This window comes from Halichoeres trimaculatus, unplaced genomic scaffold, assembly GCF_033239565.1.
Source record: "Halichoeres trimaculatus isolate MK-OKI-2021-1 unplaced genomic scaffold, fHalTri1.1 fHalTri1_scaffold_5, whole genome shotgun sequence".
Taxonomy (NCBI): Eukaryota; Metazoa; Chordata; class Actinopteri; order Labriformes; family Labridae; genus Halichoeres; species Halichoeres trimaculatus.
Window position 1 is genome coordinate 29,652,271 of NW_027437183.1, and position 24,639 is coordinate 29,676,909.

Consider the following 24,639-nt stretch of genomic DNA (forward strand, 5'->3'; position numbering starts at 1 on the left):
TTACTGTTATGCAACATTACTAAAATCCGAAAAGCGTTACCGGTTGTACATAAGAGGATGGTTGTGGCACTTTTAATGATGTGTTACAACCCGCCCCTGTCCTGTCAGCCAGTGTTTAGCTAGCTGTATTAGCATAGTGGATTGAAATTAGCATGAGTAAAAATGCATCAAATTTTGCCTGAGCAACCACAATTTATTCTGATAGAAGTCAAATGGTTTTATCTAGGATAATATAAGTACTAAACAAAATATAGTCTTAGTCAAAAAAATAACTGTCTTACCATAAAATCAGTTTTTCCTCTATAGAATATGCCAGCCCCGACAATCACCATGTGTGATCAGGGTGGAAGTTGGTAACTTTTGAAATGATCGTATGACTCCTATCTTATCCCTGATTGGTGGGAATGGTGGTGTTACAACTATCCCCGCGTTAAAAATATACCTGGTCTCCTCTAATTGCAAATATCAGTCAATTCATAATATGGCCAAATACAGGACTCAGGAACTGGTTACAAAAGCCAAGCTTCTGTGTGTGTGTGTGTGTGTGTGTGTGTGTGTGTGTGTGTGTGTGTGTGTGTGTGTGTGTGTGTGTGTGTTTTAACCTTGTCAACTGTCCTGTAAGGTGGTTAAATCTAACTAAAATGATCAATGAAATACTTAATTCCAAGTCAATTTTTCCAAAAATATATACTATGCTAAACTCTTTGTCGGCTTAAATGGTTGCTAGTGCAAGGTCAAAAACGGCAAGTAGGACTGGAGGACGATAGTCCTTGAAAATGTCTTGAAGTTTGGCATAGCTTTAACTCATTTGATAAACTCAAAGTGGCTATCATTTGCAAAACACCCTTTTAGTTCTTAAACCCAACCAAGACTGGCGCTTAACCAAACGCGTTGCTCGTTTTGTTCAACCAATCAAATGCCTTTTTTTTTCTACAGGACATATTGCGAAAGACACAGGTTGTAACGTCTGAAAATGAAACTACACAACCTTCCTGGCTGTTAATCTCGCGCACCAGGCGGCAGTAGTGCGCCGCCATAGACTGTGAGCACATAGAGCAGCACTTCGAAATCTCCACACATGAATAGTAGAAATTAGACTCACGCCATGGCTTAGGTTAATGGTTAGTGTTTCGAAATGTTGTCATGGAAACCAGCTGATAGCCAGTGACCGAGTGTGAGACAGACTCGACGAATTTTCCATTCGTCCAACGAACAGCAGCCATGTTTGTAGGCGTCACTGCCATTTCTACCTGCTGTGGTTCTGTGAGCGTCTGAGTCAGACCCCTCAGTAATTATCAGCTGAATACCGTTGGCAGGCAGAAACTGAAGGTTTACGGAAGCAGTGTCTGCCGCTCTCCCCCGCCGTCTCTTTTCATTTTGAAGGGCACGGGACAGGGACACAGGCGTGCAGCTGCTGCCTGTGTCTTTAAACGGGGACATTAGAGTCTCTGAGATGTAGCCTGCCCTGTAAATCTGTCGCGAGCATCGTTCAAACCCACCTGCTTCTCCACACTATCATCAACCCGCGGAGGAAGGAGAGAAAGAAGTGATGCCTGTGATTTCTTCTGAGAGGCGAATAGGAGGGAAAGTTTAGAGTGTTTTTTTTCCAGGGGTAATTTTGCACCTTTCCGCTGTGACTCCGGACTGACTGTCCACGACATCTGCAGAAACGAGTTGTTCCAAATTTATCTGCTGTTAAACCCCCCACCACAGGAGAACCGACACAGGTAAAGTAATCAATATGCGCTATGTTTAGAATGCTAACTTTTGCATTTATGTTGCAGAATTGCATGCTACTACGATTCTGACAGTAACAGTAACTACATTGTTTACTTAGATAGAAAAAGCTGACCCTCGTGCTTGTGTAGTGTCTACCTGAGATGATAATGATTCACTTGTCAGAGGGTTGCAGAATTAATGGGTAACTTAAAACCGTTTTATGACAGGAAATAAAACAACGTCGATTCACAATTTGACCTCCTTTTGCAATACTAGAGACCATGCTCATGAAGGAACTCACAAATAAAAATGTGTACTCACACTCACACAGACATTGGCTCTGATATTTTCCTCCCTCATCTCTGACACACATATACACAAAAAGCATGCACACACAGGTACCCATGACTTTGATGACATCTGATGGCAAAATACTGAATAAGCACAACCTTCATCTTCATTTTCAGCTCAAAATTTTGTCCTTGAACTTTAAGTGTAATTAACCCATTTACTATATCTGCTACTGTCCTCTTTCTGACACACATTAGACTCTACAGTATTGATGTACACATATATTTATCCACCATGGGTCATAGTGCCTTGATGTATACAAGTTAGAACTTGTGTTCTCTTGTTTATATAACGGATCGTGTAACAGACATCAAATGTCACATCCTGTCAGAAAGTCTTGTTTTGTTTATCAGGCATGTTTGCATGTCTATCTGCAGCCATAAGCTGTTTTATGTAACTGAATCTCCTAATGAATTTGTCATTGTCAGATGTTGCATACCCTGCCCCTACAGTCCCATTTGTTTAATGGCACAATGTATTCAGAGTGTAGTTCAGTAATTATGAAGTGATGTATTAGTTGCACGGAGGAAATAGGCTTCAAACAAGATGATTTGTGGCTTGACTACATTTCAAAAACCAGTAATTGACTAGCTTTTACTTACCCAACAGGTTTTTTTTCTACTGAAAAGCTGCAGTTGCAAGGCCTGCCTGTTTCTTTCCTGTTTCCTAATCAGTGGCAGGAAGGAGCGTTTAGTGTGATGAGCCACACTCTATCAAAAAATGGTGTTTAGTTTTAGTGCACATAGAGACTTTGGTGCACATGCACTGAGTCTCATGTGACATGTGCCACAAAAAGAGAACTTTTTCTATTTTCCCAATTAGTGTTTGTTATCTAGCTGGAATTATCAAAGTAGGTTAATTTGCAGACGTGTGATGATGACTAGAAAAAAAACATATCCTAATTACTGGACACTGTTTAATGCATGTGTGACAAGTATTTTGAAATCAGATGCTGCTGCATCTAAAAACAGCTTGGTTCCCCTCCACAGAGAGCTCTTCAAGCAGAATGACGCCTCAGTGAATGTTTCCATTCGGCTGATTTCTGTAATTGTTAATTGACAGAATCTGAAACTGCAGCTTACAGTATAATTTTGCAGTGCAGACATTATTCTTTGTGTTGTCAGCACATGTCTTCAGTGTTCCACTGTAAGGCGAATCATCCTGACATCCTCCAGCCTCGGCTGTGACTTGATCAGAGAGATGAGGCCTGCTGGATACAGGGGAGAGATACACAATGGCACTAGGACCTGGAGGAGCCGTTTACAGCTGTGGCAGCAGCTGCCTGTGTCATTTCTGTCTGGGTCATCATTAGTATCCCTGTCACAGGGGCATATGGCCCTGGAGGCCCTGAACACCAACACTCTACTTGGCTGTAATTTCAACAATAAACTCTGAAGAGGTGTGTGGAGTATGAATCATGTAGTGGTTTGAGTCTGTGACAGCGCAAGGCAGAGACGTGTATTTTAGATAATGAAAAGATGAGGTACTCAACATTTGTAGCTATAGAGAGACATGGCATATGTTTTTTGACCATTACATTGCTATCAAACACAAAACCATCAGTGTGTCCAGATATCCTATTGTTGGAGGGGGGAATGCTGATTGGAGTCCGTTGTTTGCTGGGAAATATCCTGGCTGCCTCTCTCAGCTCTCACCCCCTTAGGAGGGTGCATGTAAACACCATGACACATTTGTTATTATCAAATCATTTCCCTTGCTCCTCTGTGAACGTGAGTGGAATAGAAAGTGTTAGTCTGACATGACTGTTCCAAAAGAGGAAAATATTTGGCTCCTGCTCTGTCATATGCATTAACATTTTTGTGTGAGAAAGCTTAACCGGCTGAATTTAGACTCAGGCTGCAGAAAATAAAAAATATAGAGAAACCTCTGCATGTGCTACCTCTCTGTATCCCATATCTTACGCATGATGCTTGTGGAGCCTTCTCCTCTCATTCTCCCCACACACATGTATGCACATTAAAAGACAGCTATGATGTATGTCCAGTTGTTTTGGCGGTGGCCGCTGGGACTCAGGCACGCTGACGTCATTGATAGTGACTGTGAGGTGGTTGGTTGAAGGAAACAATACAGAGCATGTCGCTGGAGGAGCACAAGTGTCACCTCGGAGTGCAGGCGGTATGGGAGAGGAGAGAAACAAAAAGATTTTAGGTTGAGAGGGAAAATGAAGAATTGGTGGGGCGAACGTTTGAATACCCATGAATGTGAAGGTGGGTAAGAAGGAACAACAGAGTCTAGGAGAAGATGTGGAGAAAGGGAAAGAGGGATTAGAGAAATTGGACGATAAGAGAGAGCGAAAAAGAGGGAGTGGGGATTAAAGCTTGGAAAAATAGACAGTGCCAGAGGGAAGTGTGAGAGGATCAATTTGGAGACGTTCTGCAAAGAGACACAGTGCTGTCACTGAATGGGCTGTCTCACTCTCGCTTCCCTCGCCTCGTTTTGCACCCACCCACTCCCACGTGTGCCCAACTGCCCACCCCCAACAAAATACCATACATGGACCATAAGAATACATCATGCCCAGCCCGGCACCAGGTTATTGGTGGAATGAAAGACCCGCGTGTTTCTGGGCGCATGTTGAGTACAGAGGCAGCCCTCCTCCCATGGCCCTCGTCTCTTCAAGGTCATGTGAATAATTATGAGGGAGCGATGTTGTTTCTCCCCGAGCTCATGACCTCTGCCTCTTTTCTGACCAAGAATATGTAGGACATCTTTTCAACCATGTACTGAATTCAGCGGATATACATCTGCTGTGATTTTACTCGATAGTGTCCTCAAACCTTCATGGAGGAGGCAACATTTTTTTGTTGGTTCTCACGTGTTTCACCTCCACAACCACTGACTGATGGATCTGGGTCAGGCTGCCTCAGCATTTTCCCTAAATCTCTTCTTTTTTGTGGCTTGAACATCAGAAAAGCAGAGGACAACATCCCTATCCATGTGTTTATACACATAACTCCAACATTTAGATATAATCAATTCTTGACTTTCTGTTTCAGTGTCATCTCAGATAATTAAAAACCTGTGGTCAGTAGAAAGCATCTTGACATTTTTCTTTTATTTCCCAACACCTGTATGATGATAAAGTTGATTTTCAGGTTACATTTTTCTTGGTGGTGCTCTTTTATCCGTGCTCTTGTTGATTTTACCAGAACATCTGCGTCTGATGTCAAACTCTTAGTGTTTTTTGTTTTTAAATCTGAGATTGAGATGTGTTTTCACTGAAGTGCACCTGAAGTGAACCTCACTGTAGCTTTGATTGCTGTTTTATTAGAGTTTCCCTGCAAAGAAAAGCCAAGGTGATATGTTTACACAACACTTGAATTTTCTGCATACCATGGCTTAAATTCCTTCTTTTTTATGCCCACTTCCTCTGCTCTTCCTGTTTGTGTGATCTCTGCAGCTCCCCGCTCCCTGGTTTGTTGTTAATTTCCATGCTGTTGACTTTTGCTGTTCTGGCCCGTGCAGCGGTTTCTCATGTTAGTGTGCGGCAGGTGCTGTGAGCTGATATGAACTGACTGAGCGTCTCGCTGGTTTACTGGAAGACTGGCAGGCAGACAAACTAGAGGGGATGATAAACTGTGTCCATCCCCTTTTTCTACCCATCCAATCCCTCTTCTTAGAGCTCTGTGAGGTTAGAACAGGAGAAAATACATCCCTGTACATCTAGGCCTGCTGCTTTCAGGCTGTTGATTTTATGTATGTGGGTCCATACGTTGTTGTAGAGGATATTTCTCCTTTAAAGGGGGCATATCATGCTGATCCGTGATTTAATACTTACATATAAAATAATAAAGTTGAAAACAAGACCTTTCACCTCCTGAATTTTGAAAAAATGAGATATTGTATTTTTTCTGACATCCTAGAACGAGATTTGATGCCTCTGAAAATAGGTCATTGACATTTGGCTGCGAGATTTCGACCTTCATGACGACATTAGGATCCTCTCTTTTTATTGGAGTAATCTGATAAAGCAGCTCCTCCTCTGTGATGTCAGTTAGTCACACAACCGCCACCGAGGGATACACCCACCAAGAGCCGAGTATAAACGTATAAACTATACATGTGATGTTACAGTACCAGTTTGACTCACCACACTGAAGCGTCCTGAGATGATCTGTGTCGAGGTGGATTTTCTTCCTCCTGAGCTGCAGAACCGTCCGGTACTGACTCGGGGTCCAATACAAAAGGACGTATCGTACACTCTGCCATTTTATTGGTGCTATCAATGCCTTACGGTGAAGTTTTGGCAAACAGCAAACTCGCTCGGTCTGCTCCATCCAATATAATGATTTTGTAATTACTGCCATGCTACAAAAACCGCCCCCTGGCTCTACCCCCTCTGCCCCTCTGATAGAACTGACCAATCAGAGCACAAAGGGCTGTGACGTTGCGAGGTTACTGGAGGTCATTCTCAAAACGGAGCGTTTCAACAAGATCTTCAGAACGGCCTAAAATGAGGATATTGAGAACGCTATTGTGGGGCAATGAAGGAACTAAATGACTTGCACTGAGGGCAGAAATGCTTTACAGGCATCCTAGTCTGGCATAGTGAAAAGGAGAAACAAGCATGATATGTCCCCTTTAACAATTCTTATGATTTGTGTGGAGTGTATTCTCCAACATCAGATGTGTGCAGCTGAATTCATATGATGTCTAGGCAGGTAACTAAAGAGTAACAATGATGGGAGCCTGAGTGACTCACTTAGTTGTCCTGTTGGTTCAACAGGGTCTCATGACTCATCAGCTGGACTGAATGACTGTCTTTGTAAAGAATGCAGCATTTTGTCCTGTCTCTAGGTTCAATAGCAGAAACCCTGTTCATATCTTTTGGCTCTCATCTCTGCAGAGATTTGCTACATGCCGCATGATAATTCATGTTCAGGTTTAGTTGTGTGGTGTATTTAAGATGACTGAAATTCCTTAAGTGCAAACCTTAAGTATTTAACTGCAAATGAAAACATTCCTTTCCTGTCTTTTGGAACAGAATCCATCAGAAATGGACCAAGATAGTCCAAACCAAAGCCAAACACCAAAAGAAAACCCAACTGAGACAACAGAAGTTTCTACAACTCCAGCAACAACCTCTCATCCCACCTCCAGCCAGCCTGCAGCTGCTGGCAGGCCTCGAAGGCCGCAGAGAAGCGCCAGAGTTGAGGGTTCTGTAGACGTCAGTGAACCCAGGCTAGAGCCTAAAACTGAGCCCTCACCTGAGGCTGATGAGGACCAAAGCACTCCAGATGGATCAGCACCGAGCAGGCCGAAACCCTCTCGCTCAGCAGCAGGCAAACCAGCAGGAGAGCACACCAGGCCTGGCGTCAAGGCCGGACCTAAAGGTGTAGGGCATCACCCGGTTAGGGCCGCCTCTGTCCCACATGCCCCTGCAAGCAGGCCTTTGCCTCCTCACCTGAACCCTCACGCACAGAGAGCCCTTTCTGTAGCTGGCACTGCTGACACTCAGGCCCAAGTTATCGAGGACTTCAGGCAAGTTCTCTCATCTGTGTGTGTGTGTGTGTGTGTGTGTGTGTGTGTGTGTGTGTGTGTGTGTGTGTGTGTGTGTGTGTGTGTGTGTGTGTGTGTGTGTGTGTGTAGACATTCATGTCACAGCATGTCTGCATGAAACTTTCAGTCCTAGGAAGCCGAGAAACACAAACATGGCTCACAGAGGTTTTTTTTTTTTTCACTGACTGTGATAATAATGTTTACATACAGCTCTTATGCTGCTATTATGGCACAACATTGTGATCAAAATTGTTTAACAAAATAATTTTTTATCCAGTCTGAGTTTCTGTTTATATTAGGTTGGTGTTCCTTACATAATTTGTTAACCAATTAAACATCCAAGTATGTGTAATTGGAGAAGATTACTTTTCCTAAAATTTAATTCACCTACAACTTATTTCAAGAACCCAAACATGCACAAGCTTGTTTGGAGTGACACATTTACTACCATGTCCTGTGAAAGGACTATGTCTGTCTTTCCCATTGGATGTCCCATCTTTTTTTTGTGGGTGTGTCTTTAACCACCCCAACCTTCAGGCTGTGAAACTGGAACTGAACCATATTTTCAGATTTGATTTGGCAACAAAAACACAAGGTACAGGAGTACATTGTCAGAGAAGTGAGAGACTTAGGTTTTCCTGGAGCCTTGTTTGGGGTGTTGAAGAAGAGAAAACACAGCTTTAGCTGACAAAAAGGATTAAAGTCTGATTTTGAATAACAAAAATACAGAAAACTTGATACTTTACACACATGCTTTGTTGTTTTATCATGCTGTGGCTTTGACAGAGTTAGTTTGCAGTGGAGGACTCCAGATAAAGCTCCCAGTATAGTCAGTGAGCATACTGCTTTTTATAGAACATCCTTGATCCTTGGTATTGTCTTGGGAGCTGAACCTCAAGTGCCCTAAAACAACTGTGACATCTGCACTCTTATGGTCCTTATGTGTTTGATACGCTGTGTTACTGATTCAGTTAAGCTAGAAACACCCTGTGTTCAGAACAAATAATGCATCAAAGTTAGATCTGTAAAAATGTTTGGCATGCATTGTAGGAATGTTTTGATGCGCAAATTTTTATTCCATTTGTTTTCTGGATGAAAACACAGAGTGCGATTTGTGCCCTAAAAACAACACATTATGTCTATCAGAGAACTAACATCTGTATTAAAACACATTTTTTTGTTCACATCCATATTGGTAATTTTGACCCTGATCTCTTGATTTCACATGTGAAATGCAACATAATATATTAATCATGAATTTCTTTATGACTCTATAATGAGATCACATATTACTGATACTAAAATGAGAAAAATTAGGCATAGAGTCAAGATCTTGAAAAAACGAAGCAAGACCTTGAGAGACTGGTCAGTGTGAGTGTTACCCTGTTGTGGTGATTCATTGAGTCATATAAAACTAAGAGTACTGCTGCTCCCTCAGAGTCTGCAGGTTAAGACACTGAGGTGAGTGAGAGATGAGTGTAAGGAAGAGATATTACATAACTCTCTTTTCCGACAGGGTGCACATCATCACTTGGAACGTGGGTTCAGCCACGCCACCTGATGACATCACGTCCTTGCTGGGGCTGAATGTTGGCGATGGAAACACAGACATGTACATCATTGGGTGAGCAACATGCAGTTGTTACACGCTTCTCATAACAATTTCAATTTTTTGTCTCTTATTTGAAACGGACATCAAAGGCAATGCCACCATATCTGCAACACAATGATGCTTCTCCTCATGGCTGTTATTTTCTTTATGTGTTAATCCACTGTTACATCAATAAGGCCTCCACTGATCAGCTTCTCTTACATATCTTTCTGCTGTTGACCCCACTCTGTGTTCTTACTGTGTGTCATTTTCCTTCAAGGCTGCAGGAGGTGAACTCTATGATTAACAAAAGGCTCAAAGATGTCCTCTTCACAGACCAGTGGAGCGAAGTCTGCATGGAGAGACTCAGCCCCTTTGGTTATGTGCTGGTTAGTAATTGCATTTATTGTTAACACATATGCACACTAAAATAGTAACATGTGGAACAGATCAGATTCATTCTGTATGAATTTTGGGAACGCTGATGAGATATCTCCTTCCTGCTGCTGCTCTGGCTCATTTAGTTCCCTGAGCACCGAATGAGCTGATCATTTATAACAGGCGTGTAATGTCAGTGTATCCGCTATCTTCCATTGTCTGCCAAGCTCATAAATCAACTCTCACTGTTCCTAAGTCTCCCTGTGTGCCTTAATGCCTGCATGCCAGCCCCCTCTTTTCTATTTTAATGCCTGCACACATACCCAGTATAGAAAGGCAGAACGCCAAGAGAAAGAAGTTTCATTCAGTGCAAATTTAAGAAATCTTTTGCTATGTGTTTTAAACACTGTTTGATAAATAAACATTCGAAGCATGGTCATTTTTATGTTAATTATCCACAGGGTAACTCAGGCACTGCTCTAGAAATCATTGAAAATACAGTCCAAGGGTGTTTCATGAATGTCCTGTTGCACACGTACAGTAGCTGTGGTTGGTCTCCGTCTGCTTACATCTGAAATACTTCTCTCAGTTGGCGTGGTAAGCCACGCAATGTGAATCAGCTGCTGAGTTAAAAGAGCTAGACAAATGTCTCCCAGGATGCTGTTTTATTTTTGGATCACGTTGCTGTCAGTGTTGATGGACCTCTGACTCTGGGACTGACACTATCCCGCAGCCATCTCGTGGTCTACTGTTCTTATTGCTCGTTAAAATCCAACCCATGTGACGTTTTTGTACTTTATGAGAGATATAAGACTGTGAGATTGTTAAAGGAGTGTGTCGTCTTATCTTCTCATGCAGAAATATGTTTCGCCATTATTTGGTGGTAACTGCTGCAAAGTCAAGAGAGTTGAATGTAATCAGCTTTCTGTGCAGAAACACAGTCAACAAGACTCTCTCTGGCTGTTCAAGTCACAAGTGCTGATTGTCACATTATTTCTGTTTATGTAGTCGTCAGTGTGGATGCACAGATTTAAAAAGGCAATTTTTCTGCCCTTTATTTAGTTGCAGAGTAGCAAAATATATTGGATGTCCTGCCTAATTGACTTTCTGTTTAAAGTGTGAAGTATTAGTTTGACCTTTTCTGAAATGTTGTTGACTGGACATTTGCTATAATACCCTAAAGCACGAAAGTAAAATACAATCAAATGACTGGATTGAAAAACGTATTACTGGCCCATGACAGTCTCAGATTTAATGCAGGATTTGTTTATTTTTTTGGTTTTTAGTATTAACAATGGGAATTGATAAGATTTTGTCAATACCGATGCCCTCATCAATTCTGCTTATCGATCTGAATCTTTATCCATTCCCTTATCAATTCCTGTTGTGAATTTTCTTGGTACAAAAAGTAGCGTTACAGGTTTTCTGTGTCAACAACATTTAATTGAGTTTATACTGTAAGTGAATAAAATGTAATTGGTCCCTGAGTCTGGATATTTCTGGGCATAATTATACAGAAATAGGTAAAAATTGACCACAATGTGACGTTGATGTACTGTGTTGTCGTAAATTGATAATTCAAGTAGGCTCAAAGTGGTTATAGCAATGGTTAAAGTTGTTTGGAAGCTTTCCGTAGTTATGAAGTCAGCCATGAGCCTTTCAGTTGCCTGTTAGCTTTTGACATTTGAAATTCTCAGTATTTTTTTACAAAGAGTTGATGTGAAATGTTTCTGTGATGAAAGTTGAAATTCTATTCTGAAGCTGAAGCTTTACTGATGTATGCTAATTGCTAGCATATCAGTGCAGTTTCCCATATACGTTAGCATCAAGCTTGCGCTATTTTGTTATTTTGGTAAATAAGGTGATTTATTCCATTTCAAATGTACTGAATATGAATCTCCTGAGAGAGAGTAATGTACATTTCTTTATGAAGTCAGGTCTTCAGTAAAACTTCAAGCTGAAAATCCTGAATCAGTTTTCTTGGGAAACATTATCTAACTGCTAAGCTAAGATAGCTGCAGCAGACTAGTCGACGTTAGGCCCAGCGGCCCCGGCACAATGTAAAGAATTGATAAGGGAATTGTCAAGCACAAAGGCTAACGATATCGATGGATTGAAACATTTCTTATCCATTCTCAACAGGAACCGTTTTTTCGATTCCCATCCCTATGGCGTAAAGAGGATTTCAATCATTGAAAATAAGTAAAACCTTCTATAAACAATACTGACCCTAGTTTTAAGTATTGTGACTTCAAAGTACACTAAATACTGTTTTAAGGATTTGTAAACACACCAACAGAACATTTTAAGATATAAAAACCACTGGCATGTAAAGTCATTCATTGAGCTAATTTAAAACTCCAGTAATATTTAACACACCTCTAATTTTGGTTTTGTTCTAAGAGCTAAGGACAAAGATGTTGATTTTTCTGCCTCAGTTTCTGTTGAAGATTGGCAGCAATGGACTTTTTTTCCTACCCTGCAAATATCACGTTAGTTACTTGGAGCTCATTTCTTCAGTTGTGTGTGTCGCACACGGTCCAATATACACCATCGCATGCACAGACACACATGCATGTACACATTTGTGTTTGGGCTGAAATGTCTTTTTATTTGGTTCAAAAATGTAACATGACAGCCTTCAGAAGCTCTGATGTTGATAAGAAATGCTTTTTAACCACAAGCCCTTTTCCTATCCCTGGTTCAGAGCACAATATTTATGCCCTGTAACATTTCGCCTTATATCAAAATGTTACAGAGGTATGGTAGTGTGACTAATTCAGCCAACCGTTGTGCTGATGTTGTGCCAAGACAAGTCTGCCTGGATGCATGAACATCTCATGCAAGTGTTATAGACCATGTGTATAGGTTTGGGACCATTTCTTGCCCCTGAAAGAGAATTTAGTTTATTTTGAACTGCAAACTGGAGAGGGTATTCCTGCGGGATGCTTGCAGTTCTTGATGGGCATGGTTTCTGAGCACAATATCAGCAGCGGTGGTTTTTAACTGAGGCATTAAAGCAGTCTTCCTGTGGTCCACATGAAGGAATGGGGACCTCGTGGCCTTTTAGTACTGTTTAATTTTTTCCTCTTTAAGTTATAACATTTCAAAGAAACCTGTGATTTTGGATACATTAACTTGGCTCTTTATTCCCTTTAAAGCATTGTAGAAAAATATGGCTAGATCAGCCCACACCACTGCCCCACAACATGCTGGTTCTAGGTTTAGTGAGCTTGATTGTTCCTTTTTGGTGCTTCCAACTAGAAGAGCTTTTCAGTCTTTCTACAGATAGAGAATGGGGTTTGCTTTTGGATGACAGCATAATGGGAAATAAATAAACCTGAACAAGGAGCCCTAACTAAGTGGCTCATAAGCGTGGTGGTTACAACTGAAAGTTTGCAAAGAGCAGTCTCTCAAGTAACCTCTTTTCTCAATTCTTCATTTGACCATTGCAATATCCTTGGTGCTTTTGCTATGGGCTCTTTGAAATGACCAGAAAAAAACTAGTTGGCGATAATCGTAACAACGGTACTGTTGTAATGTTGTGTGCGCTCGCGCGTGGCGGGGCGTGACGTCATCGTTTCCACTGAAAACGCCAACTTACCGTTTACACGGCAACGGTGTCAGCAGCGTTTCCGAAAAACCCCACTGGAGGCCATTTTCAAAAGTTTCCGTTTTAGGTCGGCTGAAACGCCGTTTCCGTGTAAATGCAAGGCTCAAACACGACAAAACTTTTGCAAACTGTACCGACAACCGTTTTCGTGTAAACTGCCCCTAAAAGAGGTATATTTACCAGCAAAGTTTGCAGTTCTCCTTCGTTGATACTGCTCCCTCACAACACGCTGTATCAGGTATCAGATTTTGACAGAGACACTCCCACAGTGTTCTAGCTTCTTTCCTCTGGAATTTGTTATTGTTTTTAATTCACATATGTTAAAGAGGACATATCATGCTGATCCCTGATTTAATACTTACATATAAAATAATAAAGTTGAAAACAAGACCTTTCACCCCCTGAATTTTCAAAAAATAAGATATTGTATTTTTTCTGATATCCTTGAACGAGATTTGATGCCTCTGAAAATAAGTCATTGACATTTGGCTTCGAGATTTCGACCTTCATGACGACACGAGGATCCTTTCTTTTTATTGGAGTAATCTGATAAAGCAGCTCCTCCTCTGTGATGTCAGTTAGTCACACAACCGCCACCGAGGGATACACCCACCAAGAGCCGAGTATAAACGTATAAACTACACGTTACAGTACCAGTTTGACTCACCACACTGAAGCGTCCTGAGATGATCTGTGTCGAGGTGGATTTTCTTCCTCCTGAGCTGCAGAACCGTCCGGGTCTGACTCGGGGTCCAATACAAAAGGACGTATCCTACACTCTGCCATTTTATTAGTGCTATCAATGCCTTATGGTGAAGTTTTGGCAAACAGCAAACTCGCTCGGTCTGCTCCATTCAATGTGGCGATATCGTAAATACTGTCATGCTGCAAAAACCGCCCCCTGGCTCTACCCCCTCCGCCCCTCTGATAGAACTGACCAATCAAGGTAAAAAGGGTTGTGACGTTGCAAGGTTACTGGAGGTCATTCTCAAAACGTAGCGTTTCAACAAGATCTTCAGAATGGCCTAAACTGAGGATACTGAGAACGCTATTGTGGGGCAATGAAGGAACTAAATGACTTGTACTGAGGGCAGAAATGCTTTACAGGCATCCTAGTCTGGCATAGTGAAAAGGAGAATCAAGCATCATATGTCCCCTTTAAGGAAAAGCAAGTACCAAAACATACACTTTGTGTGGTAGTTTTGTGACCATAGACTGTATATCTAAATGATAGTTTGGCTATTTTGAGGTGTGGAACAAAAGCTATGCTATTACCCTCTACAGACCAGGCCAGCTCTTTTACGTAATTTAGCCAATTTTAAGAAACTGAAACAAAAGCACTGTTCACAGGATAAGAGTTTCGCTCTATTTGGATATTTATCTGAACTTTACTTTGCCATCAGAAATACAATTCGATTGGTGCTATTCTTGGAAGTGACACACACGTATTCCTCTGCCTGCAGCATTGATCAGCTAATTGGTCGATGACGTACGAGTCATTGATATGTTGTGAATTTTGACATTTTTGCATCACAATTTGGCGTAATGTATAGGTCAGCAAACCCACCTCGATGTTGAAGAATAGAACAGAAACCAAACCATAGAGTCATAACACAAGACAAGTATTTTTTTGGTTTCAATCATCCTTTTTGTTATTCTGATTTATGTGTAAGTGCTGTTTAAAGAAGTTTTAAACATCTTTACAGATTTAAACCCAAACCGTTACTGTTTACTGTTCCCATGGATAACGAATCTATCCTATGGATTACAATGGCCCAGTGTGATGTCTTTTCATGGTATTTATGATGGCACCCTGGAGGCTGGACAGGCTCATCTTTAACTGACGGAGCAGGCAGGGCAGAAAAACTCAGTGGGTGTGTGTGTGTATGTTTGAGTGTTTATATCTCTCTCACAGTGTATTTACACATAGAGCCCCTTGTGCCTAAACATTGCCATAACATCCCATGAAAATCCTCTAACATTTAACAAACACTGACTTAAAAACATTTGCACACGCACAGAAATATTCCACACATAAAGTTGGTTGTCTTTACGGTTCAGTTGAATCCATTACGCAACAAAGTTGTTCAAATTGCCAGTCTGTATGCAAGCGAAAGGGTCTTTTGTCACGTGGAGATGCGTGCCTCCATTACTGCCCACAGGGCATTTCAGGCGGAGTGTGATCATGCTTTAGCCTGTGGTTGGGGGGTTGGGATGTGTGGACCACTGGAGAGAGGGAGGGGTGATAATATATCTGGTGAAGGGCTTGACATAGTTTGCATATTCGTCCTCTTGTTCCACTTCACATGCACATGCCATCCCTCTGCTCCTCTTGTAAACTACTGAAGTATGTGGGCTTTTCTTTCGACTGCCGACACAGTAATGTCAAACTCTGCATATTATTATTGTATAGCTTAAGTGCTCCAGATGATGGAGGAGGGTTTGGAGAAGGCAGAGGTATGATTATTGAGTGTTTGAAGTGTGTTCATCATGTTTGCACTATAGAGTGGTTTGTTGCACAGCAAAGACAGACCACAAGCGATGGCCTCCTTAATGTGCAGCGCTTCATGTGGAGTAGCAGGGGAGCTGGGCCACAGACTCCTGCAGGGTGAAATGGAAATGCAAGTGGGGAGAAAGGGGAGGGAGAGTGAGAGAAGCAGAAAGTAAAGCAGAGAAACAGAAATGGTCTCACTGTCTTTGCTCAATTTACGTAGTTAAATTTGCTGCAAATTTAAAGACGCTATCACCCTGAACTGTACAGCTGCTTTCTCAAAATTATGCAAAGAGCTGGGTGATAACTGTGCACCTGTTCATGTTATATTGGCATGCTTCGTCTGTCTTTATCCTCACGTCCATCTCTCACGTCTGTCCTGCCTTCAGGTAACCTCTCAGCGGATGCAGGGTTTGTTGCTGCTGGTCTTTGCCAAGTACTTCCATTTGCCCTTCCTCCGAGGAGTCCAGACTGAGACCACCCGCACTGGTCTGGGGGGATACTGGGTGAGATGAACTGTGACACCACTCTGTGATCAACAGCGTTGTGCAAGAGAAAAATTACACACATGACAGCTCAGCTGCAATCTCTGTGAAAGTGACTCATCTGACAGACGTTTTCTCACTTTGGCTCTACACACTTTTGCTCCTGTTACTTGGATAAATATGTTACAACCATTTTTTATTAAGATGGAGAATTATAGGTAAGCATTCTCTTAGAAAGAGTAAAGTAAGTATCTTTAGTGTTTTTGTGGGTCAGACCTGTCAGGAGGGCAGTGGGGGGGAATGTGCAAACTCATCTTGTCCCCCGCTGAGCACTTTACAGTTAACATTAAGTATTGATGAAGCTTTTCACTGCTCCGTAATGAAGGAACTTCCTGTTTGTTTGCGGCATAGAAAATAACATCAGTCATTATAGTAAGAACACTGACAACCCACTTTGAACCTGTCCATCATTCACTGTAATAATTAAATCTGTTTATTTAGTTCTGCTTTCAGGAACTTAATGAATAGAAAACATAAGAACCTTTATCTTTTTGAGTGTTGCACCTCCTTTTCTCTAATATTACTTAATTTTCTGCCTGTGCTTGTTTTAGGGAAACAAAGGTGGTGTAAGTGCCCGCATGTCAGTGTTTGGCCACACCATCTGCTTCCTGAACTGCCACCTGCCGGCTCACATGGAAAACTCGGAACAGCGCATGGAGGATTTTGAGAGCATCCTGCAGCAGCAGCAGTTTGAGGGCCAGGCTGCCACTGGGGTTCTCGACCACGAGTGGGTACCACGCAAACTCAGGCACACACCCTTAAACACAGACACAGCAGTAACAAAACTTATAATTAACTCTGGCATTTCTGTAAGACAGACTGTTTTCGAAATCTTAATCTTTCATGAGAAACATCATGTTACACATGTAAAGGTCTACAACTTGCACTTGATTAATAATGTAACAACATCTTGTCTCGTAGTGTGGTGTTCTGGTTTGGAGATCTGAATTTCCGTATTGATGACCTTGAGATGCAAGTGGTAAAATCAGCCATCGACAACAACAAGTATGCAATGTTATTGGAAAAGGATCAGGTAAATATGATGATAGCCTTATAAACTGCAAAGAACAGAAGTACAGGAAAGTTATTCATAGTCTTTACATGTGATCTTTCTAAAGAGCACTGAGTGTAACTGAGCTCCTCTGCATGTGTGTGTGAGCTTATTGTGGTCACTCCTGACTTAAGTTTTACTTTTTCACAAAGAAAACATGTAATCCATAAATTATTGCTTTAAGTCTAAAAATAACTTACTTCTCCAATATTTACCATTGAAATACTTGGCATAAAGAGCCTGAAAACAAGCTGAAATCATGTTTAAAAATCAAAGGGACGTAATGTTATTTTTCTTTTGCAAGGTGGGCTAGGTCTTATGTGGGTAGTGCCACTAGAGGGCAGTAGAGTAATACACTTTCCTTCTTAAGGAGCTGACAGTGAGTATCAGATGCCTGCCTACCAGGTGTGATGTTCACCAATTCTTTTTGTTACAGCTCAATATGGCCAAAGACAGTGAGACAGTATTGGAGGGTTTTCAGGAGGGGCCGCTGAAATTCCCTCCCACCTACAAGTTTGATGTTGGAACAAACACATATGACACGAGGTACGTGATGCCACAGGAGCTTTTAAGATAAAAACCACTGATGAAACGATACAGAGCCCAGCTCAGTAAAAGCATTCTCCCTGAAAGGTCTTCAGTTCCCTGGGGGGAGCATGAAAATGCCTCCATCCTCATTGGATACTTGAAAATATGCTGTTTCTGCTCTTGCTCTATCTCTCTTTTTTTCCCAGCGGGAAGAAGCGTAAACCAGCTTGGACTGACCGCATCCTGTGGCGCCTGAGAGCCACTGCGCCTGCAGGGGCTCTCAGTGCAGGGAAGCGTGGCTCCATGTCAGGGTTGACCAGTGGGACCAAAGTGACACAGCACAACTACAGAAGTTACATGGAGTACACTGTTAGTGACCACAAACCAGTGTCCTCCATCTTTACCCTGCAGGTGAGAGGCTTTATTAAGATGACTGAAGGTTTAGGCATCTGTGATGTGTTCATGCACCGCCACAGCTCAGTGATCCAGGGCTTGCTTCAGCAACTTAGTATGAGAATAAAAAAGCAACATGATTGTTTTATTAATTCATCCTGCTCCATATCATGAATCTTCCATTTTTTGTTTATTTGGAAATACTGACAGGGAGAAGTCCAATGAACATATGCTCAAATTTTACATTTCTATTTGCCTTATGTTTTTAATAGGGATAGACCGATTATCGGCCGGGCCGATTATCAGTGCCAATATTTGGCATTTTGGGGCATATCGGCATCAGCCTTTTTTTTAATCCAACTGCTGATATGAAACCCATTCAAACAGTGTTGTTTTGGCTCTGATGCTTCTCTGCACAGAATTTCTTCCTGTCTAGACTATGGAAGCCCTAGATGGTTGTTTAAAATCAGTCGTGTAAAACCAAACAGAAAATTCATTCAACTGCATTACATGCCTGTAAAAGGCAGCACAAAATCAACTTTGTCCAGTTTTTATTGCAGTTACATAGAATTTTGGAAAACTTTATTTACTGTAGAAAACTTAAGCTATATAATTTTTTTTAAGTTTTCATTTAGCTTTATAAAACATGCTGCTAAGTGTGGGGGTTGTTTAATAAACATATGCTTAAAGGCATTTGATTGCAGTTAAGTGTTGGAGTTTGTATTGTCCAAAATTTTTAAGCCAATATTTTCACTTTGATGGCAAATGAATATCGGCTTCAAATATCGATTATCGGCCTCCTTGCCTACTAATAATCAGTATCGGTATCGGCCCCAAAAAATCCATATCGGTCTATCTGTAGTTTTTAATTATGCAACAAAGAAAAACAAGGGAGTCCTGTGAAAGATCCCACTTGATCTTTCTTATAAATATAAAGTAGATGTTTATAAAACAACACAATTTGCACCGTGAATAAGTAACAGTAGAGTTTCTTATCATAGAAGGCATGTACACAAAATCTATTTTATCACATGGCGAGGGATGTGAAAAAATAGCAGTAAAACAGTTCTCTGAATGAATCCTCATCCAAACCTTGTTATAAATACAAACTGACACAAACTCAAACTGGTGAAGATAAATAATGAAATGAATAATTAAAACTGTTGGTCTGTTTGAATGTTGGATCTAAATGTCTCCTGTAGTTCCCGTACAAAGTGGATGTCCCCCTGGTCACGCTCATAGTGGAGGATGAGTGGAACAGTATTTCTGATGCCATCGTTAAATTCAAACTGACCCCCAACTTTGCTCGTAGCTCCTGGGACTGGATCGGACTGTACAAGGTAAATAAACTGCTACCCAAATGACATGCAACATTTGTCGACACACTGTTAGAAAACGATCAGAGCATGTCGACTTTTTCCCCTTTAGGTGGGTTTCAAACATCACAAGGACTACGTAGGATACGTGTGGTCCAAGCAAGAGGAGAATGATTTTCTCCGACAAGAACAGCAGGTAATGTGTGGATGATGTGTGCTGATTTGTTGCCATGGATTGTTTTATTATCACTTCTAATGGATGTTTACTGATTCCAGGTTGCCTTTACTGAGGAGGAATTGCCAAAAGAATCAGGGGATTTCATCTTGGGTTACTACAGCAACAACATGAGCACCATTGTTGGTGTAACAGAGCCATTCCAGGTAATCATAACTCTGATGCTGCTTTTTAAAGGTTAAAGCCGTATGACTTCTCAGAGGGTGACATCTGTAGTATAATTTCACTGCTGGTGTTCTCACTCCTGACATTTTGCTGCTCTTTCTCCATACTCCACCTCCTCCTTCCTACTCGTATCCTCTTTTTGTGGCTATTTGTAGATCCAGCTTCCTACTACAGCTCCTGACCACAGTTCTTCAGACAGCTCTGACTTCAGCTCAGAGGATGACAGCACAGTTGTCCTCATGAAAACAAGGTCTCGCAGTTCAAGTCCACACAAAAAGCACCGTGGCCGTCGTGGCAGCACCCCCAGCCGCAGCCGCTCCAGCAGCCCCCCTCAGGCTAAGATAAAAGAGCCCAATGTCGCTGATGGATCTTCATCCAACAGTGCTGCAACGACTAAGTGTGAGTCCACAGGATGTCCAGCAGAGGGCGGCAAAGTGTCTGCTTCCACTGATAAGGAGGAAACTACAGAGGATGCAGGGGTGTGATGCTCTGCTCCTGCTGTTGTCACAGGTTACATAGCCAACTGTTGTGTCTTTTATCACATACATCCACTCTGCTGTATGTTTTCTGTAAGGAAACGATTCAGTTTCTGATGCCATTCTTTTTCAGGAAAAGCCCTCTGGTTGGTCCAGCAGGTTAACTTTGCCTTGAGTTTTTAAGCTGTGCACATTGTATGTTTTTATTTCTATAATTTTCACGCCGTCCGGTTTCTTCTACCTTTGTCTGTTCTCAGGTGTGGACAGTACAGGGAGCTGACACATTTCATTAAGAAATACTCAAGGATTTATAACTGTATAGTCATGTGGAGTAAAAGAGTGGTTAGTAAACACTTTACAGAAACCACCTTTCCTACATCTTGACAGGGGTCTGAAACTCTACAATGAATTACCTAGCAGTCAGCAAACTGCATGCAAGTGTCAAATTACATCTATGAAAGTATGAACAATTGACACGGACATTGTATACACTCATTTTCTTTTGGCAGTGACGTAAATTTTCTCAGACTGATATGCATTCTGCAGATCTTTAAACAGAGACAGCCCTGCACTTAGTCTCAGTAGCATGATTCTGTTTTGTTTGTTTGTTTGTTTTACGTTAAGCATGCATTATTTAACATTCACTCATCTACCATAGGGAAGAAACAGAATCAGTATGAAAGTAGGAACGCAGGGGGGTTCAGGGGGCATGGCAGAGGTTGCAGCACATGTCAGAGCAGAGATTGAGTGTGAGCATGAAGGCTTTAAAATAGAGTGCCGAATCAGTGAAGGAAGACTATGTGTGTGGCTGACACTGCATAGCTGCCAGAGCTTTTTCTTTTACGGTTGGTCTCTCACTCTGCTGGTAACAGCAACACCTGAGCCAGCAAGCATGCTGTATACTGCTGTGGCCTGAATCCTGTAATATTTAGCGATGGAATTTGACTAAATTAAGCCACCACCAAAAGTTGTTTTTGATTTTAGAACAACTTTGGCCTCCTTTGTTTTGAAGCCAAACTTTATTGGCTGTTAATCAATTTGGATATTCAGAAACTGTGAGCAGGAACTCAGTGAGGTAGTGCTAAAACAGGGCTTTGCATTACATTGCAGGTAGTATGATACACTGAAATTCTCCATTATTCATAATTATCACAATGCAGCTGTGATTTTTCAGAAAAATGAGATGTGTTTTTTTATATGTGACTTTCTGACTTTTTTTTCACCATTTGTATGTTTCTTTTTGTTAACTCTTGCTCACATTGTCCATATATGATCTGGTGATTAGCTGACAGTGACAGTGGTCACAGTAGTCGTGTTGCATAGTTACTGTGTGACCTCTGATGCACCGTCTTAGACACTTTGTACTTCTGGGCTGTTAGCATAGGACAGTGAATACTGTTGTAGCTGTAACCTCAGTGTATGTCTGTGATCAGTTTTTGTGTGTATGTGTTTTTATGGATGTGTGAGTGTTTTTGATGGAGGAGTGTTTGTGTGTGTGTGCGTGCGCGCGCGTGTGTGTTGTGAAGCTAGCCTTGGCAGCGAAAAAAGGTGAGACTGTTTGCATGGTTTGCTGCTGGACATACTGTACATTCCGGTACTGTGATTTTTGTGCCGTAAAGTGCTGTTTTTGACTCCTCTTGTTATAATAGTGGCTGTGAAAATTATTAGAAAAACACTGTTAAGGGCAGAATAAGAAGTTAACTACAGTGTAAATGTTAGGTGAAGAAGATGCAGGGCAGTTATGCTTGCATTCACTTGAAGTTGTTTAAATCATTTCATGGTGCACTCATTTTTTTTATTGAATGGAAAATTTTTTGGACCCTTTGTGCGGAGTGACACGTTAAAAAAAATGTTAACGATTGTATGACTTTGTCCTACTCTAGATCATTTAGATAAATATGATCGGTTCTGCAGTAATGATCAGTGATAGCTTTGTTTGCGAAATGTAATTGAAAAATTATCTGTCCACAGAATGTTATTGCTTTGTAATTATGTGGCTAAAACAGAAGAAGTATGTGTGAGGAAAAATATCAAGTAGAAAAAAATAGATGACAATCTATGCCACACAGATTATTTTACTGAAATCATGTATTTATTTTCTTATTTAATTATTAAATGAGCCTGAATTCTGCTGGCCAGTGAGGGAGCATCATTTCAGTGGAGATGTTAAAGTTATATTACAGAATATTGACTACTATTTTTTGTTCTTGAGAACTATGAAGTGATTTCTCCAGTGATCACAAAAAAAAGAGTGCTGTCTGTCCTGAGTCTCCTCATACTTATTGCCATTGCTCGATAAATGGATAGTATGTTTCTTGTGTAGTTTTATAAGTAAAAAGCACTATATACTGAAGAGGTTGAGTGGTGGTGGGTTGAGATGGAGAATGGGGGATAAAGGCTGGACAGAGAGATCAAGAAACAGAAACCATGACTGAAATCATAACAAGGTTTTACAGAGAAAATAAAGTTCATGGCTTTAAAAGAAAACTGAGTGTATTTTCTTGAGAGAATGCAAACAGGCACACCTAAAAAGGCACCCGTTTCACATTATAACTAAAAATCAAACAACAGTATTAAGCATGAATTAATGATGATGGATTAAAGTTTTATATTGGTTTTTAAATCACCTTATCTATCACTCTCCGTTGATAGGTGTGTTATTATTGTTTCAGGTGGACGATGCTATATCTGACTTTCTGAAAAGCTTTGATCAAACAGTCAAAACATCCTGCTGAAGGCAACAGCAGGTGTATCTTGCATCATGCTTTTTGCTCTTTGAAAAGAAAGTGTCTACTGAGCAAATTCATAGTGACACCCAACTGTAGCACCCTGATGCAACACAGGTCAGGGATTGAGTAGTTTGTCTGAGTGACACCAAAGACCACTGATCCGAGTGACAACTGCCAATAAAGCAACATAAAGGGTACAAGCAGGCAGTACTGAGGACTCTTTGTCAGAGGAAGGAAAGAGAGGTTTTTTTGATACGATTTGCCACAAAAATGGGATATTAGATTGTCTAATTTTGACTCCCCACGGATTCCACGAAAACAACAGAAACATAATTTTGTATGCTGAAGGCATTATTAAATTTCTGACCTATACAAAAACAAGTCTGTGAATAACCATGGTCAAACTATCATGTATTTCAACTGTAAGTTTTTCATGTAATAGAAAAAGAAGAAAGACTTATTCTAACTTAGAGCATTCTGTAATATACATACCTGCATGTTTAATATCTTAAAAAAAGGGTTATACATCTTGGTAAACAGGGTAATTTCATGTAGAGATGCAGAATTTGACAATATGTTAAGCTTTGTGCAATGACAAACAAAGAAGATGTACCTTAGCTTTCCTGGTGAATCTGGTTTAAGTCACAAACTTTAAAACCACAAAGTCTACTCTTCACCATTTCCATAATCTTCTAAATTGATAGAGTTTCTTGCTAACTTATCCTCAATGTTGGAGTTTTGATTCTTTTTCTAGCTCTTGGTCAGGATTTTACGTAGTGAAACTACTGACTTTGCTCTTCGATGCAGATCACAGACCTTCTAAAACAATTAAGTTGGACCTGCTTTGTAGTTAATGTCATGTTTAATCAGTTCCCCAGCAGCCAATAATCAAACCCATCTGTTGCGCAATGGTACAATATGTTCACTTTAGAGGTTTAGATTATATTACACTGCAGAGCCTAGAGGGTAAGAGCAACTTGGGAGCTTTTTGAGAGATGTTTAATAAAGTTACTGTGTCTGTGCCCTCCGCTGCCGTGTTCATTTTGTTGCAAATGTATCCCCAGATTAATCTTGTTATTTAACTAGGAAGGTACATGCTCTGATGTTCTTATGATAGCGTAAACTAATGGTGAATTACACTATGTTTGGTTTGTACAACAGCCTAATAGTGGTTTCCAGAAAATGTTATCTGTTGCCTGAAACACTTGAGCCCTGCGTAGGTAACACATCATACAACAACAGCCGGTGTTGTACTAAAACCATAAAAAAAGAACAAGGTCCCTTGTATGTTATTATGCAGTCATTAGCGAACTATGTATACCTTTTTAAACAATATTTGGAAAAGAAGATTTTTAAGATAAGCTTTTCAACTGCCCCCCCCCCCCCCCCCCCCAAGTCTATTTGTAAAACACTTTCAGCTCATTCAGCCTTGTTTGCACGATGAAAAACAGCTCACAGTGATATTAAAACACAAAAGGACAGATTTAATGCACCCTGCCTGAGGTTATAACCAGCCACTCGTACCTTTTAAGAGTAAG

At 41.0% G+C, this 24,639-nt stretch overlaps 1 protein-coding gene across 1 annotated transcript; it reads left to right on the top strand.

The window, feature by feature from the left end:
- Positions 1-1,117: 1,117 nt before the first annotated feature.
- inpp5jb (inositol polyphosphate-5-phosphatase Jb) lies at positions 1,118-24,070 on the top strand. The gene is made up of 13 exons (XM_074669274.1): positions 1,118-1,727; positions 7,076-7,572; positions 9,107-9,214; positions 9,462-9,570; positions 16,053-16,169; positions 16,760-16,935; positions 17,130-17,241; positions 17,696-17,805; positions 17,994-18,198; positions 19,383-19,520; positions 19,609-19,692; positions 19,773-19,877; positions 20,052-24,070. The coding sequence occupies exons 2-13, from the start codon at positions 7,088-7,090 to the stop codon at positions 20,379-20,381; spliced, it is 2,079 nt and encodes a 692-aa protein (XP_074525375.1). The 5' UTR covers positions 1,118-1,727; positions 7,076-7,087; the 3' UTR covers positions 20,382-24,070.
- The last annotated feature ends 569 nt before the right edge of the window (positions 24,071-24,639 follow it).

Coding starts and splice junctions, on each gene's coding strand:
- inpp5jb (XM_074669274.1), top strand. CDS start 7,088: ATGGACCAAGATAGTCCAAACCAAAGCCAAACACCAAAAGAAAACCCA. Junction 7,573..9,106: donor CAAGTTATCGAGGACTTCAG/GCAAGTTCTCTC, acceptor CTTTTCCGACAG/GGTGCACATCATCACTTGGA. Junction 19,878..20,051: donor GTGTAACAGAGCCATTCCAG/GTAATCATAACT, acceptor GGCTATTTGTAG/ATCCAGCTTCCTACTACAGC.